General features: G+C 60.3%; 1 protein-coding gene across 2 annotated transcripts in view; it reads left to right on the forward strand.

Annotated features, from left to right (window-relative positions):
* The window catches only part of SEZ6L (seizure related 6 homolog like), a 34,464-nt gene extending 22,368 nt beyond the window's left edge, over positions 1-12,096 (forward strand). Inside the window, exons 4-17 of one of the 2 annotated variants that reach the window (XM_071763498.1) lie at positions 1,735-1,927; positions 2,389-2,574; positions 3,220-3,385; positions 4,150-4,316; positions 5,273-5,467; positions 5,552-5,690; positions 7,382-7,578; positions 8,685-8,879; positions 8,953-9,144; positions 9,378-9,572; positions 9,783-9,815; positions 9,965-10,079; positions 10,302-10,404; positions 10,585-12,096. In XM_071763498.1, coding sequence (XP_071619599.1) covers positions 1,735-1,927; positions 2,389-2,574; positions 3,220-3,385; positions 4,150-4,316; positions 5,273-5,467; positions 5,552-5,690; positions 7,382-7,578; positions 8,685-8,879; positions 8,953-9,144; positions 9,378-9,572; positions 9,783-9,815; positions 9,965-10,079; positions 10,302-10,404; positions 10,585-10,614 — 2,106 coding nt within the window. In that variant the 3' untranslated portion in view covers positions 10,615-12,096. The remainder of the gene's footprint in view (positions 1-1,734; positions 1,928-2,388; positions 2,575-3,219; positions 3,386-4,149; positions 4,317-5,272; positions 5,468-5,551; positions 5,691-7,381; positions 7,579-8,684; positions 8,880-8,952; positions 9,145-9,377; positions 9,573-9,782; positions 9,816-9,964; positions 10,080-10,301; positions 10,405-10,584) is intronic. The other variant, XM_071763499.1, reaches the window with a different exon arrangement.
* The last annotated feature ends 2,644 nt before the right edge of the window (positions 12,097-14,740 follow it).

The raw sequence follows: 14,740 nt of genomic DNA on the forward strand, positions 1-14,740 counted from the left end.
GCCGGAGGCACCATCCCGGCCCTGGCAGCAGCCAGCACTCCCAAAGCTTACTGAAATTCTACTTATTTTTAAAAAATCTTGAATCTTCTTGGCAGGAAGTAGAACTTCCCTAAAGAGAATGTTCCAGTGGGTAAGCGGGGCTGGCAGCTGGAGCCCAGGCTGCCTCCTGCCTTCCCAGCAGAGGCTGGAGGAGCTGGCAGTGGTGCCAGGCTGTGATGGCTCTCAGAACCTGTCCCGCCCAGCCCCTGGCAGGGACTTGCACAGATGGACCCTCTGGCAGCAGCTGATGGTCCCTGGCACCAGGCCACCCCCAGTCTGGACTCCCAGTTACCCCATCCCCAGGGATGCTGCCTGCCCTGGGGACAGCAGGGTGACATCCTCTGAGCTGGGTGTGCAGGAGGGGCACAGCAGAGCTGAGTGTTCCCCCACACGCACCCAGGAGCATCCACCAGCTCCATCCCTCCTGCCAAGCTCTGCCTGCTGGAGCTGCTGCCCTGAAACCCCATCCCAGGGGGGGCTCCAAGCAGCTTGGCTGGTGGCATCCTGACTGCTTCCCTTCCTGAGCTGCCGGGATGAATCTGTGCAGGATAAAGTGTCTGGGGCTCATCAGCACTGGGGAGCAGGGTTGTCTTGGAATGATTTCAGAACACAGTGTCTCAGAAATACCCTGGAAATATCTTTGCAGGAATTCAGGCTCGGCTCAGGAAGTAAAACTCTGCCCGGAGGGAGCTGGGGGAAGGTGTTGGCGTTGTGCAGAACTCACTCAGCATCTCTGCTCTCCAAATAATTCATCCCCACTAACAATTCCTTCCATTTAGTAATATTGAGACCTACCAACACGTGATGCGTGCCCTGGGACAGGCAGCTCTGCAGGACAAAACCTGGAGAAGTGACCCGGGACAGCTCGGGCTTGTCCCATGTTTCTGGTTCCTGTGAGGACAGAGAGCTGCTTTTCCCTGCTGCAAAATCAGGAAAAATTGGCTCCTCCTGGGATAAAAGCTTGGGCTGGGGTCAACCCAGGCATGGCCTGACCTTGTTGCTCAGCTCACCCCCACTTTTCCAGGCTCCCTTCAGGGTTTACAGATCTCGGGGTAGGAGGGAATGATGGGGTGTGATGGGGACATTTCTCCAGGTGAGCTCTGGCTTCATCCCACGGGAGGTCAGGGGGTCCCATGTGCTGTGGGGTCTCCATTGCAGCAGCCCCGGAGCTGGGCACATCCCAGGCTCGTGGGGACAGGCAGGGCTGTGGCAGCAGCAGGAATCCTTCCAGTCACAGCAGCCTGGGGAGTGCTGGCAATCACGGGCTGAGCCTCTGCTCCCTGCTAAATATAGAGCCCTGGTCCTCTCACACTTAAGGAAACAAAAGATCTGATGAGCATCTTTCTGCTGGAATGTGAGCCCATTTATTAAGCTAAATGGACGTGAAATGCAAATGTGAAGTTACTTTTCAGCGATTTCCAAATAATAATTAAAGCCTCTGGGGACTGCTCGTTAGATGCACTTGCTGTGTGAGTCCCCATCCCCTCCCTGGGGTGGGTGAGGAATCCCAGGGAGCATCCCTGGTGCACGGGGTGGGTGGGGAGCACCAAGCCATGTGCACCCCCTGCTTTGGTTGCAGGGCTCTGCAGCTTCAGCTCCGTCAGTGCTCAGGGCAGGGACGTGAGACCTCACCCAGCACCCTGCTGGGACCCCCACCCTGGCCCTCAGACACTCACAGGTCTCTGCTCCCCCCAGGTGAAGAGTGTGAACCTGTCTGACGGGGAGGTCCTCTCCATCCGGGGGGTGGATGGCGATGCTCTGGTGGTCCTGGCCAACCAGACCCTGCTGGTGGAGGGCCAGGTGATCCGCAGCCCCACCAACACCATCTCCGTCTACTTCCGCACCTTCCAGGACGAGGTGGTGGGGACCTTCCAGCTCCACTACCAGGGTGGGTGCCTCCCCGAGGTGGGTGCACAAGGAGGGGCGGGATGGGGCTACAGGGATGGAAGGACACTGGGCTCCTGCATCCTGCTCGGAGCATCGCAGCCTCTGCTGTGCCCAGGCAGAGGGTTCAGTGTGTGCGATGGGCTCCACACCCCTGCCTTGCCCCATTTCTGTCCCCATACAGCAGCTCTGCCTGCACAGGCTTAGACTGCCAGCCTATTTTTTATCTTGAAGAGCTATAAAAAATAGATGAGTTCAAGTAAATTCTTTCTAAAATAGAAACTGGGTCTAGGCACAAGCAGTAACAGGTGGAGAAGCAGCAGCGTGCCGGTGTGTGGGTACCCACAGCGAGGTCTGTCCCTGGCACTCTGGGCACATCCTACGTGGCCCCAGGGCTCTCCCCAGGCTGTAGGGTGGCCCGGAGCAGGGGTACCCTCAGCTCTGAAACGTGTGTCCTTGTTCCAGTGTTCATGCTGAGCTGCAACTTTCCACGGAGACCTGACTTCGGCGACGTCACGGTGATGGATCTGCACTCGGGGGGAATTGCTCATTTTCACTGCCACCTGGGCTACGAGCTGCAGGGCCCCAGGGTGCTCACCTGCATCAATGCATCGAGGCCTCACTGGAGCAGCCCAGAGCCCATCTGCTCAGGTACACTCCTCGGGGCTTGGCTGCGGTGCTAAGAATTGGGATCCCTACGGAAACAAATCAAAATTAGAGTTGTTTTCCTGGGGTCGTGATTTGAATGCGGTCCTGGGAGAGAGTGCAGGCACTGCCCAGCCCTGCTCAGCACAGCCCGAGGTGCTGCAGGTTTTTGCGGCAGTGGCAGCAGAATCTGGCTCCTAATTAGGCAGGTGAGGGAAGGGAATTAGAGATGCTGTGTGTATCATCACACAGACAGAGCCCAGCCAGGCACGCAGCAAAAGCTCCTGAGAAGAGCAGGGCAAGCACCCGGGGGCTGGGCGGGGGGTTCCTCCCCTTTGCTGCGCAGAAGCCCTGGGTGCAAATGCCAGGCTGTGCCCTTCGCCTGCCCCTGTCCCTGCCCCTGCCCCCGTCCCTGTCCCTGCCCCTGTCCCTGTCCCTGTCCCTGTGCCCGTCCCTGCCCCTGTCCCTGCCCCTGTGCCTGTCCCTGTCCCTGCCCCCGTCCCTGCCCCCGTCCCTGCCCCTGTCCCTGTCCCTGTCCCTGTCTCTGTCCCTTTCCCCATCCCTGTCCCTGTCCCTGCCCCTTTCCCTGCCCCTGCCCCCGTCCCCGTCCCCGTCCCCGTCCCTCTCAGCGGGGCTCTGCTCTGCCGGCAGCTCCCTGCGGTGGCTCGGTCCGCAATGCCACCATCGGCCGCGTCCTCTCGCCCAGCTACACCGGGAACCAGACGGGCAGCATGTACTGTGTCTGGGCCATCGCCGCCCCCCCGGGACAGAAACTGCACCTACACTTCGAGAAGCTCTTGCTGACCGAGAAGGACAGGTGAGCTCCAAACCCCTCCTCTGCTACCGGGTCTGGGCTGAGCTGGGTCCCTGCACCCCCCGGGAATGGGTCGAGCTTTGCCCTGCCCGGGGTGAGGAACAGGGAGATTTTCTGGGTGCATATCCCAAAGCTTGGAAGCTAGTCCCAACTCCACCTGGAAATTCCTGAGCTGCTGGTGCCCTGGCAGGCAGCACCCACCCCAGCTGGGGTGCAGCACAGAGCAGGATGGGGATGGGGGCAGAGAGGGGTCCTGGTCCAGCAGGTTTGTTCCTGGAGTGTTCAAGAGGTTGGGAGGCAGTAGAGAACCTGGAGCTGCAAGAGCTGCAAGAGGCAGATGCAAAGCACCAGCTCCTGCTCTCCCAAACCCTCCATGTTGTGCCAGGGGTTGGTCCCCTGCTCCCAGAGGCTGTGGGGTGATGCAGTGAGCTGTGTCACACCATCCTCTCCTTGTGGGCCCCAGGTTATCTGCATCCCTAACAGAGCACAGGCTGCTGCTGGTGTTTACCCAGGGTTAACACTCAGCCTGGAAACAGGAGCAGAGCAGGTTTATGGCTTGCAGTAAAATCAAAGAATAAAGCCCCCGTTTACGACTCAGTAAAAGAGACTTCCCTGGCTGGTGAATTTCTGTTTGCACAATTCCTTTCAAACGCCACGTTCTGGGAGCCCCAGGGAGGGGGCACTGGTGAGGAGGGGGCAGGCAGTGCACTTTGTGGGGGGGCACGGGGACATTTCTCCCATGTGAGGTGCCACGTGCTCCCGTGCAGGATGGTGGTGTACAGTGGGGACACGAACCAGTCTGCTGTGCTCTACGACTCCCTGCGTGCTGACAGTGTGCCCTTCGAGGGGGTGATCAGCGAGGGCTCCTCCATCAGGATCGACTTCCTCGCCCAGGAGCCTGCGGCTGCCACAGCTTTCAACATCCGCTTTGAAGGTGACGTGTGCTCCTCTTGGTACCCTCAGCAGAAGCAGCCAGCACTCCAGGGGCTGGAGACGTTGGGAAAATTAACAGAGATGCTGCTAGGAAAGGTCTCAGCTGCCCCGACACCACCCAACCCATCATTCTGCTGTGCTACAGTCCCTGTGTCAGTGGTGCAACCCAAATCTGGGGCTGGAGCTGCTTTAGGAACACACTTACCCAGCAAGAAGGAGGAAAATAAATAGTTAAATGTCATTTGTTCCCACAGAAAGGTTTGTTGGTGAGGTGATCATCCATGGAACATGTCACCTGTGCCTGCCATGGGGCAGACCTGGGGCAGGGGGTCCCATGTCCAGGATGGGGCCCCCCCAAACCCATCAGAGCCATGCGAGTCACACAGCCTGTGGTGACCATCCCCTCCAGAGGCTCAGTCTGTCTGTCCCCTCCCCTCTGTCCCCTGGCACTGCTGGGCACCAGGCCCATGCCAGGTACAGGGACTTTCCTGTCTCCTGCACCTCTTGCTCCCCACGCTGCCTCCTTATGGACCCCACAGCTCCTCTGGGGCCAGGGCTCTGGGCTGGCCCTGGCAGCTCCCAAGAATCTGCTCCCGTTGTCATTTAAGCATGTCCTGCTGCTGGGATCACTCCCCAGGAGCCTCATGCCTCCGAGAGAGCTCAGTGCCACGCAGTAATCCCAGGGGTCTGCTCAGCAGAGACAGCAAAGGGCAGCAAAGCCAGAGCCTTACCCATGCTGACACACGGTGGGAGTGGGGCTTGGTTAAGCCTGCACAGCTCAGGACAGATAAACTCTCGTTAATCCTAATTGCCTGTAAAATATGCCATGGGAGAGGCCACCCGTGCGTGGTGGGAAGAGCCTGGGCTCCTCTAGCAAATCCCCAGAGGGGGGGTGTGAGGAGCAGGGGAAGGCAGTGCTGCCCCAGACCCTACACCTAACGGGGTTTTCCCTTCCAGCCTTCGAGCGGGGCCACTGCTATGAGCCCTACATCCAGAACGGGAACTTCACCACCTCCGACCCCACCTACAACCTGGGCACCACCGTGGAGTTCACCTGCGACCCCGGGCACTCCCTGGAGCAGGGCCCTGCAGTCATCGAGTGCATCAACATGCGGGATCCCTACTGGAACGACACGGAGCCTCTGTGCCGAGGTCAGACCCTGCCCCGCAGGGTGATGCTGGGTGCTGGGCACGAACCCCCCGGCTCAGCCCTGAGCCCACCTCTCGCTCCCACAGCCACGTGTGGGGGGGACCTGACAGCCGTGGCCGGGGTGATCCTGTCCCCCAACTGGCCAGAGCCCTATGCCGAGGGGGAGGATTGTGTCTGGAGGGTCCGTGTCGGCGAGGAGAAGAGGCTCTTCCTGGACATCCAGCTGTGAGTAGGGCAGCCCTGGGTGCATGTCCCTGTCCCCCCCAGTGCTCAGCCCGTCTCACTGCAGCATCCCAGTTCCTTTACCCTGGGGATCCTTCTTTCCCTCTTCTCCCTGTCAGAGCTTTCCCGATCCTCCGTGGGTACCCAGGGGGGTTCCAGGGCAGTGCTGGTGCTGCTCCCTGAGATCAAAGTGCTGATGCATCATCCGTTGCAGTTGTTAATTGTGTCCAAGACAGCTTCTGAGCTTCCCCAGAGCAAAGCCACAGGCAGCAGGGCCACAGCACATGTGTAGCTCAGAGGGACACAGAGCACCCTCATGGGGCTGGGAAAGCCAAGGGATACCCATGAGCTGGAAGCTGCGGGGAGCAGAGCAGAGCTGCCCAGCAGCACCCATCTGTGCTGTCCAGGCACAGCAGCACCCACTGCACGGGGTCAGAGGGACAGAGGATTCAGTGCTGAGAGCCCTTGGCATGGTAATGCTGCTGAGGCAAAAGGGAATCTCCTGCTCTGCTGTTCTGGGTTTTCAAGAAGAGGATGTGCTTTGAGTAGGGGCTTAGAGTCATAAAGGTTTTAAAGGTTTCTGTAAAATCTCCCATGGGAGCTCCCAGTGCACCTCTCCCAGCTCTGTGGGTGCTTGGGCTGAGCAGGACTGGAGGCCAAGTGATTTGAAGTCATCAGACATAAATGCCACTGAGGAAATCGTGTTTGACAGAAAGCAGAGATTTACTACAAATATCAGCTTGCCATGGGGATTAGCTGGGTGCCTTCCAAGAACATTTGTAACAGAACGCTTGGGGATGGGCTCAGGCATCTCCAGACAAGGCTGAATTAGATGGGCTGACGTGTGGGCAGGGGTCCCCCAGTCATCAACCATGTCCTGAGCACAACCAGCCAGGTCCTGCCCAGCTGCTTGAGCCCAGACACCTCAGGGAATGTCACTTCAGCTTCAAACCTGACGGAGACTCCTCCTGTGGGGCTGGGAGCATCCTGCTGCTCTGCCCCGTGGGGAAGGGGAGATGTGGGGTTCCTGCCCCAGCCCCAGTGCTGGGTGAGGGATGTGTGGGGTTAACTGTTGGACTTGCTGATGCCAAAAGGTTTCTGTGTTTGCAAGAGACGAAGCCTGGCTGCTGGCAGCTCCGGGGCAGTGCTTCCCCCGGGATGTGCATCCATCGCTGGGGAGCAAGGAGAGGGGACAGAGGACAGGGGACTTGTCGCTGCTGCCGGGGGGTGGGTGGCGGTGGCTGAGGAGCTGGCCCTGGCTTTGGAGGAGGGTTTGCTGCCTGTGTCTGCAGGCGGGATCCCGGCCCCTCCCGTTCTGCGCCATCCGCGGGCCGCCACTGCTCTCTGCTGGCCGCGGGGACCCGGGACATACCGGGCCGGGCCGGGCCGCCCCCTCGGAGCAGCTTCTCCGGGACGCAGCGGTCCGGGAGCGGCAGAAAGGGGGTGTTCAGCCTCGGGGGTCAGTCCCCCCGCCTCCCAAGAGCTTCTCCGCTTACCCAGAAAGCGTGGGGCTGGGGACAAGGCTGGGGACAGGGCTGGGGACAGGGCTGGGGACAGGGCTGGGGACAGGACGGCAAGCAGGCTGACTGCAGGGCCAGGGCAGGGCATCACCTGGCTGCTCCCTGAGCCCGACACCGTGACGTCCTGCCCGCGATCCCTGCCCCATCTGCCCTGACCCGAGCTCTCCTTTCCAGCCTGAACCTCAGCAACAGTGACATCCTCACCGTTTACGATGGGGACGATCTGACTGCCCGCATCCTGGGGCAGTACGTGGGCAGCACTGGGCCCCAGAAGCTCTACTCCTCCAGCCCTGACCTCACCATCCAGTTCCACTCCGACCCTGCCGGGCTCATCTTTGGGAAGGGACAAGGATTCATCATGAACTACATAGGTAGGGAGAGTGGGGTGCTGGGGGTGTCCCCCAGCCCTGACACTGCAGTGCAGGTGGGGACTGTGACATGCAGCTGGATCAGGTTGTCCAGACACGGGGTTTGGAAGCTGTGAGAACCTCTGTGTCAGCAGCATCCCCACAGCCCACCGAGCTCCCAGAGAAGCCCCACTGCAGGCTTCTGGGTCAGTCGGTTTTGGGGTACATCTCCCCTCCTCCAGGCTGGTGAGAAGGCAGTCGTGGTTTTGGACCCTGTTAGCCCTGGTCTGGCTCAGTGCAACTGCAGAGCAGAACAGGAGAGAAATTGTGGTAAAGAGGGGCACAGGACTCCCCCTGACTCACCCTGTCAGGCATGAAGCTGATGGCTCTGAGGCACAGCAGAGAGGTCCCTGAACCCCTTCCCCAGGGGGGCTCTGGAGATGGATGCTCCCAGCTCCTTGCTCCGGAGAGGCTCAGTCTGCATCTGGAGCCATCTGGGCACCTCATCCTTGGGTGCAGCCTGTCTGCCAGCACGGGGTGTCTGGAAGGGACAAGGATTGGGAAGGGCTCTCCTTCCCCAGGGCTGCCTGCTGTCTCGCTGCTGCCTCTCCTCCACCTCTCCTCCCCTGGCAGGCTGCTTCCAAGCCCGTTTTCTCTCAGCTGCTGACAGCTCTGCTTACGACAGGCAGAGGAAGCTGCAATGCAGATCACCTGCGGGTCCCCTGCCCCCTGCACTGCAGCACCTGTGGCCGGGTCAGGCCCAGGGCAGGGCACTCAGGGGGCAGGGGGTGGGGGTCAGTGGGGCAGAACCCCCCCAGCACAGCAAAGCTGCAGTGTCTGAGCAGGCAGCTGCTGAGGTTGTCCTGACCCCAGCACAGGAACTGCTGATCGGTACAACCTGCTTTTAGGATCAGGGCTGGGGAGGCTCCAGGGAGCCCCCGTTACCCCCTGCTGCCCCTTCCCCCTGCCCAGGGGATGTCACTGCCGGGCCAGGCTGCGGCTGCCGCGGTGCCTGGGGCCGGGGAGAGCTCGGGGAGGGACAGAGCTGAGTGATGAGCTGCAGCTCCCGGGAGGGCTGTGCTGAGGGGTCCTGCTGGCTGGGTCAGGGACAGCATCTCTCCTGGCTGCAGAGGTGTCCCGAAACGACTCCTGCTCCGACCTGCCCGAGATCCAGAACGGCTGGAAGACCACGTCACACACGGAGCTGGTGAGAGGGGCCAAGATCACCTACCAGTGCGACCCGGGCTACGACATCGTGGGCAGTGACACCCTCACCTGCCAGTGGGACCTCAGCTGGAGCAGTGACCCCCCCTTCTGCGAGAAGAGTGAGTGCTTGAGCCATGTGCTGCTGTCCCCATCCTGTCCCCTGCCCCCTCTCAAGCTGCCTCCTCTCCCCAGTCATGTACTGCACCGACCCGGGGGAGGTGGAGCACTCGACCCGCCTCATCTCCGACCCGGTTCTGCTGGTGGGGACCACGATCCAGTACACCTGCAACCCTGGCTTTGTGCTGGAGGGCAGCTCCCTGCTCACCTGCTACAGCCGTGAGACGGGGACACCCATCTGGACCTCACGGCTCCCACACTGTGTCTGTAAGTTGGGGTGGCTCCTCCTGCTCTCCCACACCTTGGTCCCTCTGCTCGGGGGGGTCCCGGGAAGCCCTTTCCTGGGTTTGGGACCTTCCCCAGGAATTCAGCGCAGAGCTTTAAGCTCCCTGCGAGCGGGATGGGGGAGATCTCAGAACCTTCCCTGCTGCCTCCAAGGCTCCTTCTCCTCCTGAGCATCCTGAGCCCCGATGCTCACCCTGGGCTGTGTTCCCTTGCAGCCGAGGAGTCGCTGGCCTGTGACAACCCAGGGCTGCCAGAAAATGGCTACCAAATACTGTACAAACGCCTCTACTTGCCGGGAGAATCCCTGACATTCATGTGCTACGAGGGCTTTGAACTCATGGGGGAGGTGACCATCAAATGCATCCTGGGTCAGCCGTCCCACTGGAGCGGACCCCTGCCCATCTGCAAAGGTAACAGTGGGGGGCAGCTTGGGGGGTGGGGACAGCCAGCACCTCTGTCCCCAGCCCCGGGGGACTTAACAGACACAGCCTATTAAAAACCGAGAGTTTGGGACCAAACAGGGCAGGGAGACCCCGGGCTTGGGCTCCCCACGCAGCCAGCAGCTGCCAGCACCCAGTCAAACCCAGTCACGCACCAGTGACTCTCCATTTCTCTTCCAGTGAATCAAGACAGCTTTGAACACGCTCTGGAAGGTGAGTGCTGTGTGTTTGCTGGCTGAGCCCCGTGCAGGGCCCCAGCCAGAGCCTGCGTGGAGCCCAGGAGGAGGGAGGGGAGAAGAGGAGGCAGAGAGGGGGCGGTGAGGTGCTTGCAAATGCGGAGATAACAGCTCTTGTCCTTTTAGTAGCAGAAGCTGCTGCAGAGACATCGCTCGAGGGGGGCAATATGGCCTTGGCCATATTCATCCCGGTGCTGATCATCTCCTTGCTGCTGGGAGGAGCATACATCTATCTCACAAGGTGGGGGGGCAGCTGGGCTGGGGGACAGAGCCCTGTGGGGCACGGCCAGGACTGGTTCAACATTGCCATGCCCTGGCCAGCACAGGACTGGGGAGCCAGTCATGGAGCTGCTGCTCTGGGATCTCCTGGGGGCTGGCAAGGAGCTGGGGAGGGGATGGGGCCGGCTGTGCTTTGCTCTGGGGTCACGCCGTGCATCCCTGTGACACTTGTGTCCCCCCCCAGGTGTCGGTACTACTCCAGCCTGCGCCTGCCCCTCATGTACTCCCACCCCTACAGCCAGATCACGGTAGAAACGGAGTTTGACAACCCGATCTATGAGACAGGGGTGAGTCCTGCTGCCCCCCGCCTCCCTGGGGACCCCTCTGGTGGGGCACAGGGGTCTGGCTGGGGCTGCAGGGAGGGCACCACTTCCCCAGGAGCGAAAACCAAAGCCCGAGCCTCTCCTGCTGCCCGGGAGCGGCTGCGAGGAGGCTGCTGCCCTCAACTGGCTTCTCCTTCTTTGCAGGAGACGAGAGAGTATGAGGTCTCCATCTAAGGACAGTGGTAAGAGAGGCTGGGAACTTAATGTGCTCTCATAGAACTTCCTCAGTAACTAATCCAGAGACTACGTGGAGTTTGGTCGGACCCCCGGACCTGCTGTTGTCTTTCCTTTTGCCTCTTTATTGAAGATTTTACTGTTTTCTTCACTGTATTTATTCTATTTAAACTGGGATAGGTGTGCTGCAGAGCCCCGGGCGCAGGCAGCGGCGGGAGCAGGGGCAGAGCCTGGACCCGGTGAGGCCGGGGTGGCACCGGGGCACCCACTGTGTGTGTCTCCCCCTCCGGCACGGTGACACCTCCCCTGTCACTGCCCACACACAGGCAGGGGGATTTTTGGGGTTCTGCTGCTGTTGAAATTAAAGATGTCTCCATTGCAAAGCCTGCAGTCGATTGCTGGGAGCTGAGGCAGGCACAGGGGTGCTGCAGGGTCCTGCTGGCACTGCCAGCCCTCCCTGCCACACACCCCCCACTCCCCTTGCCCCTCCCCAGCCCCGGGGGCTGCTGTGCCACCAGCACAGGGAGCCTTGCTCGTGCCAACCATTCCTCTTTAGTGACACCCCCTGTGACCCTCCCCAGGAAAACCCCCATCCCGCTGACAGCCACAGGTCACCCCGTGCCCCCTGGCAGCATCTCAGGGTAAACAGGATGGAGCCAATGGTGCCCATCACCACAGAGGGGTCCCACTGCCCCCCGTGGGGTTGTGGGCAGAGATGGGGCAGTGCAGCCCCCCCAGAACCCCCTGGGGTGCAGCTCCCACCCGAAGTCCCTGGGGTTGGCACCTTGCTGGGCAGGAGAAGGAGAGGGGCAGGGGCTGGAGGTTTGTCACCATCCCTGGAGGGATTTCAGAGCTGTGTGGATGTGGCACTTAGGGACAGGGCTCATGGTGGCCTCGGCAGTGCTGGGCTGATGGTTGGACTCAGTGATCTTCAGGTCTTTTCCAACCCAAACAATTTGGTGATTCCCTGATCCCCTGCACTCCCTTTTGCTGCCTTCACCTTGTCGGAGCTGGACACCTGTGGGGCTGCCCCCAATCCTACAGGGATGTGGACCCCCAAAAGGATCATCTCCTCCCTGGGACCCCCACACTGCTGGCCCCCCAGCCAGGCCCTGGGGAGGGCAGCAAAGCCACCGATGTGTCCTTGGCTGCTGGTGTCTTTCTTTTGTCCTTGTAGAACAGCATTTGCAACCACGGGAGGCCGGTTTAGTTTCGGGATGGTTAGTGCATATCTGCAGTGTACAGCTGAGACTTAGGGGTTTGGTTTTTTTTTTCCTCTAAAAACAATGAATGTGTGTTTGTAATTTGTAAAGGTTAGAAAAAAAAAGAAAAAAAAAGAAAAAAATGTGCCAAAAATGTACTAAGCATTTCATTTCCCTTCATACATGTCTGTTTTTATAAGAACAATGTGAAAATTGCTGGGATTAAATATTTTTGAACATGATAAAGTACTTCCGTGGGAAGCTCTAGCGTTCAGTATAACCTCAGTACAAATTATTTGGTATTTTTAAACGTCTGAAATAACTTTGCAGATACCTGGCCGTCAGGCAGGGCCATGGCCTGGCCTGCTGCAGCCATGGAAGAGCAGGTGAGTGCTGGGCCCCCTGTCCCTGGCTTGGCCACCAGTGCCATTTCCTAGGGATGGATCCTGCCCTGGTGTGACCCCAGAGTGGCCCTGGGGACATCTCCCCCCATGGAAGCCAGCACCAGCTCCCCAAAATCCCCCCCAGCCCAGACTCCCCCTTCCCAGAGCATCTGCCAGGGCCAGACCAGGCACAAAGGGTGCCTGGGGGGTGGGTGGGGGTCTGGGTCTTGTCCCAGCTGCTGGGACCCCATCGGAGACCCATAGCCATGTCCCAGGTCACTGAGGGTGTGTAGAAGGTTTGGGGGAGGGCAGAGGGTCTTTGGAGACCCACCCTGCCCTGCTGAGCTGTGGCCATCACCCAGCAGCACCCATGGGACACAAACTGCTGGGAGTGAGGGGGGGACACAGCCCCCCCAGAGCCCTGGGAAATGCCACTCCTGAGGCCTCCTGTGCATCCCTGCACACCCCTCGCCAAACAAAGAAATAACCCCGTGCTCTGAAAACAGGCTTTTCCAGAAGGTTATGATGTGACACAGGATAATGGCTTTGTTTAAGAGCTGTCAGGCTAATGCACTGGGGGGGGAGGGGGGGGGGCTGGGGGCGTGAAGGAGGCAAGGCTGTGATGTGGAGCATTCCCGGGGGAGAAAGCTTGGGTTATTTTTGGACAGAGATTGCAAGAGAATTAAGAAGAAGGGGAAAAAAAAAAAAAAAGGAAAAACCTGTGATGCTGCTGTGGCTCCTCGGTGACGTGAAGCAGGAGCCAGACCCCAGCCTGGCACTTTGTCTGCCACCACCCGTCTGTCCCCTGCGGTGGGTGCTCAGCCCTCAGCTGTCACACAGCTGAGAAACCCCCACACCCAGCCCCCACACCCCCCCTCTCTGGGAGACAGCAGCGGGGACAGGGGACACCCCCAAGCTCCCCCCACCCCCATTCCCGGGGGTGTTGCAGAACATCCCTGCCCAGCCCCAGGGATGCGCTGACCTGGGGCTGGTGGTCCCCAGCAGAGGTTTGCTGGATGTCTTAGCAGGAGCTAAAAGAGGGTCGGGGGGAGCCGTGCCGAGGATGGAGGGGGCCCCCAGCTTCCCCCCGGGTCTGTTTAGGGTTTTGTTTAGCAGCAGGGGGCAGGAAGGAGCCGTGGGGTGCCCGCGGTCACTGGTGGCCGTGGTGACAGAGCCCTGGGGACAGCCACGGTACCTTTAGGTGCAGGGTCAGAACCCCTGGCAGAACACAGACCCAGTTTTGGATGCAGCTCATCCTGGCAGTCGTTTGGGGGTGGTGGGGGGACACTGGATGGTCCTAGAGGACATCGGGAGGCCCCTGGGGGCACCTCGAGGAGCAGGAGAAGGAACCAGAGGAGCTGGGAGGCACCCAGGGCCCCTGCCAGGGCATCCCAGGGCTGGTCCTGTGGGATGTGGCTCCTGTGCCCTCCCCGGGCCCCTGCAGAGCTCAGAAGCGGGGCCTGGAGTGTCCCAGAGGGGAGCAGAGGAGACACAGAGAGGAGAAAGGAGGGGAGAGCAGAGCCCGGAGGCTCCGTGGCTGCCAGCAGAGGGAAAGTGCCCGCCAAGAGCAGGCAGGAGGTGAGGGCTGGGGCTGAGAGGAGTCTGGGAAAGAGCAAGAAGGAATAAACCCCCTTCCTCTCACCAGGCAGCTCAGAGAACCACAGAAACATCTAGGAGGGAAAGGACCTTCAGCATCATCGAGTCCAACCACAAACCCAACAGTTCCTTCACCACCGAACCCTCAGGGTGCCCCCGAGCACCAGGGCCACCCGCCGAGGAGCAGCTGGGCAGAGCAGCCCTTATTTCCCTGCCAAAACTCAGCAGGGGGAGGACGTCCAGGCATAGCAAAACCTTTTAAAGCAAGGCAGGGCTTCCCCCGCAGTGACTCGAGTCCCACGCAGCTCCGAGTGGCACTGCCAGGCCAGCAGAGATGGTGGAGGGAGTTCTGAACCATCCTGAGTCCCCTGGGTTTGACAGTAGGTGACTTGGAAATGTGCTGGGGAGGAGAAAAGCAACCCCACAGGAAGCAGAACAGCTCACCACAAACTGTTTCTCCACCAGCAGTTTTTAAGGGATCCCCCAAAATGCTAAAACATCTGCTACCTTTATAGCCAGCCTGGGAAGCTGCTCACCCCCTTTTCCACAGGCCCGAAGCCTGGACACAAGCAAAGTCGTCTTATAAAGGGACATTTTTTCACCCTGCCCCGGGCTGGATGAAGTAACTGAAGCCAAATGTGCCCCTCACACACCTCCCAGGAGTGCCCCCATCCCTGGGGGCTGTCTTCCAGCTGTCTGCATCTAGGATGCTGCATCCCCACTCTCCAGGCCAGAATCTCCTGCATCCTAGCAGCCGGTTCCCCCTGGGAGCAGCCTCCCCCCACCCCAGACACTCCAGCACACCTCACATCCTTGCTGAGGCATCCCTGGCTGCCTGCATCTTGGGCAATGCCCCCCTGGGTGTTCCTGGCCCCTGCACACCAGACACATCCATCCCGGGGGACCCTGCACCCCGGGTACTGCATCCCTGCAGCTTCCCGCCTA

Source organism: Heliangelus exortis, chromosome 19 (genome assembly GCF_036169615.1).
Source record: "Heliangelus exortis chromosome 19, bHelExo1.hap1, whole genome shotgun sequence".
NCBI classification, from domain to species: domain Eukaryota; kingdom Metazoa; phylum Chordata; class Aves; order Apodiformes; family Trochilidae; genus Heliangelus; species Heliangelus exortis.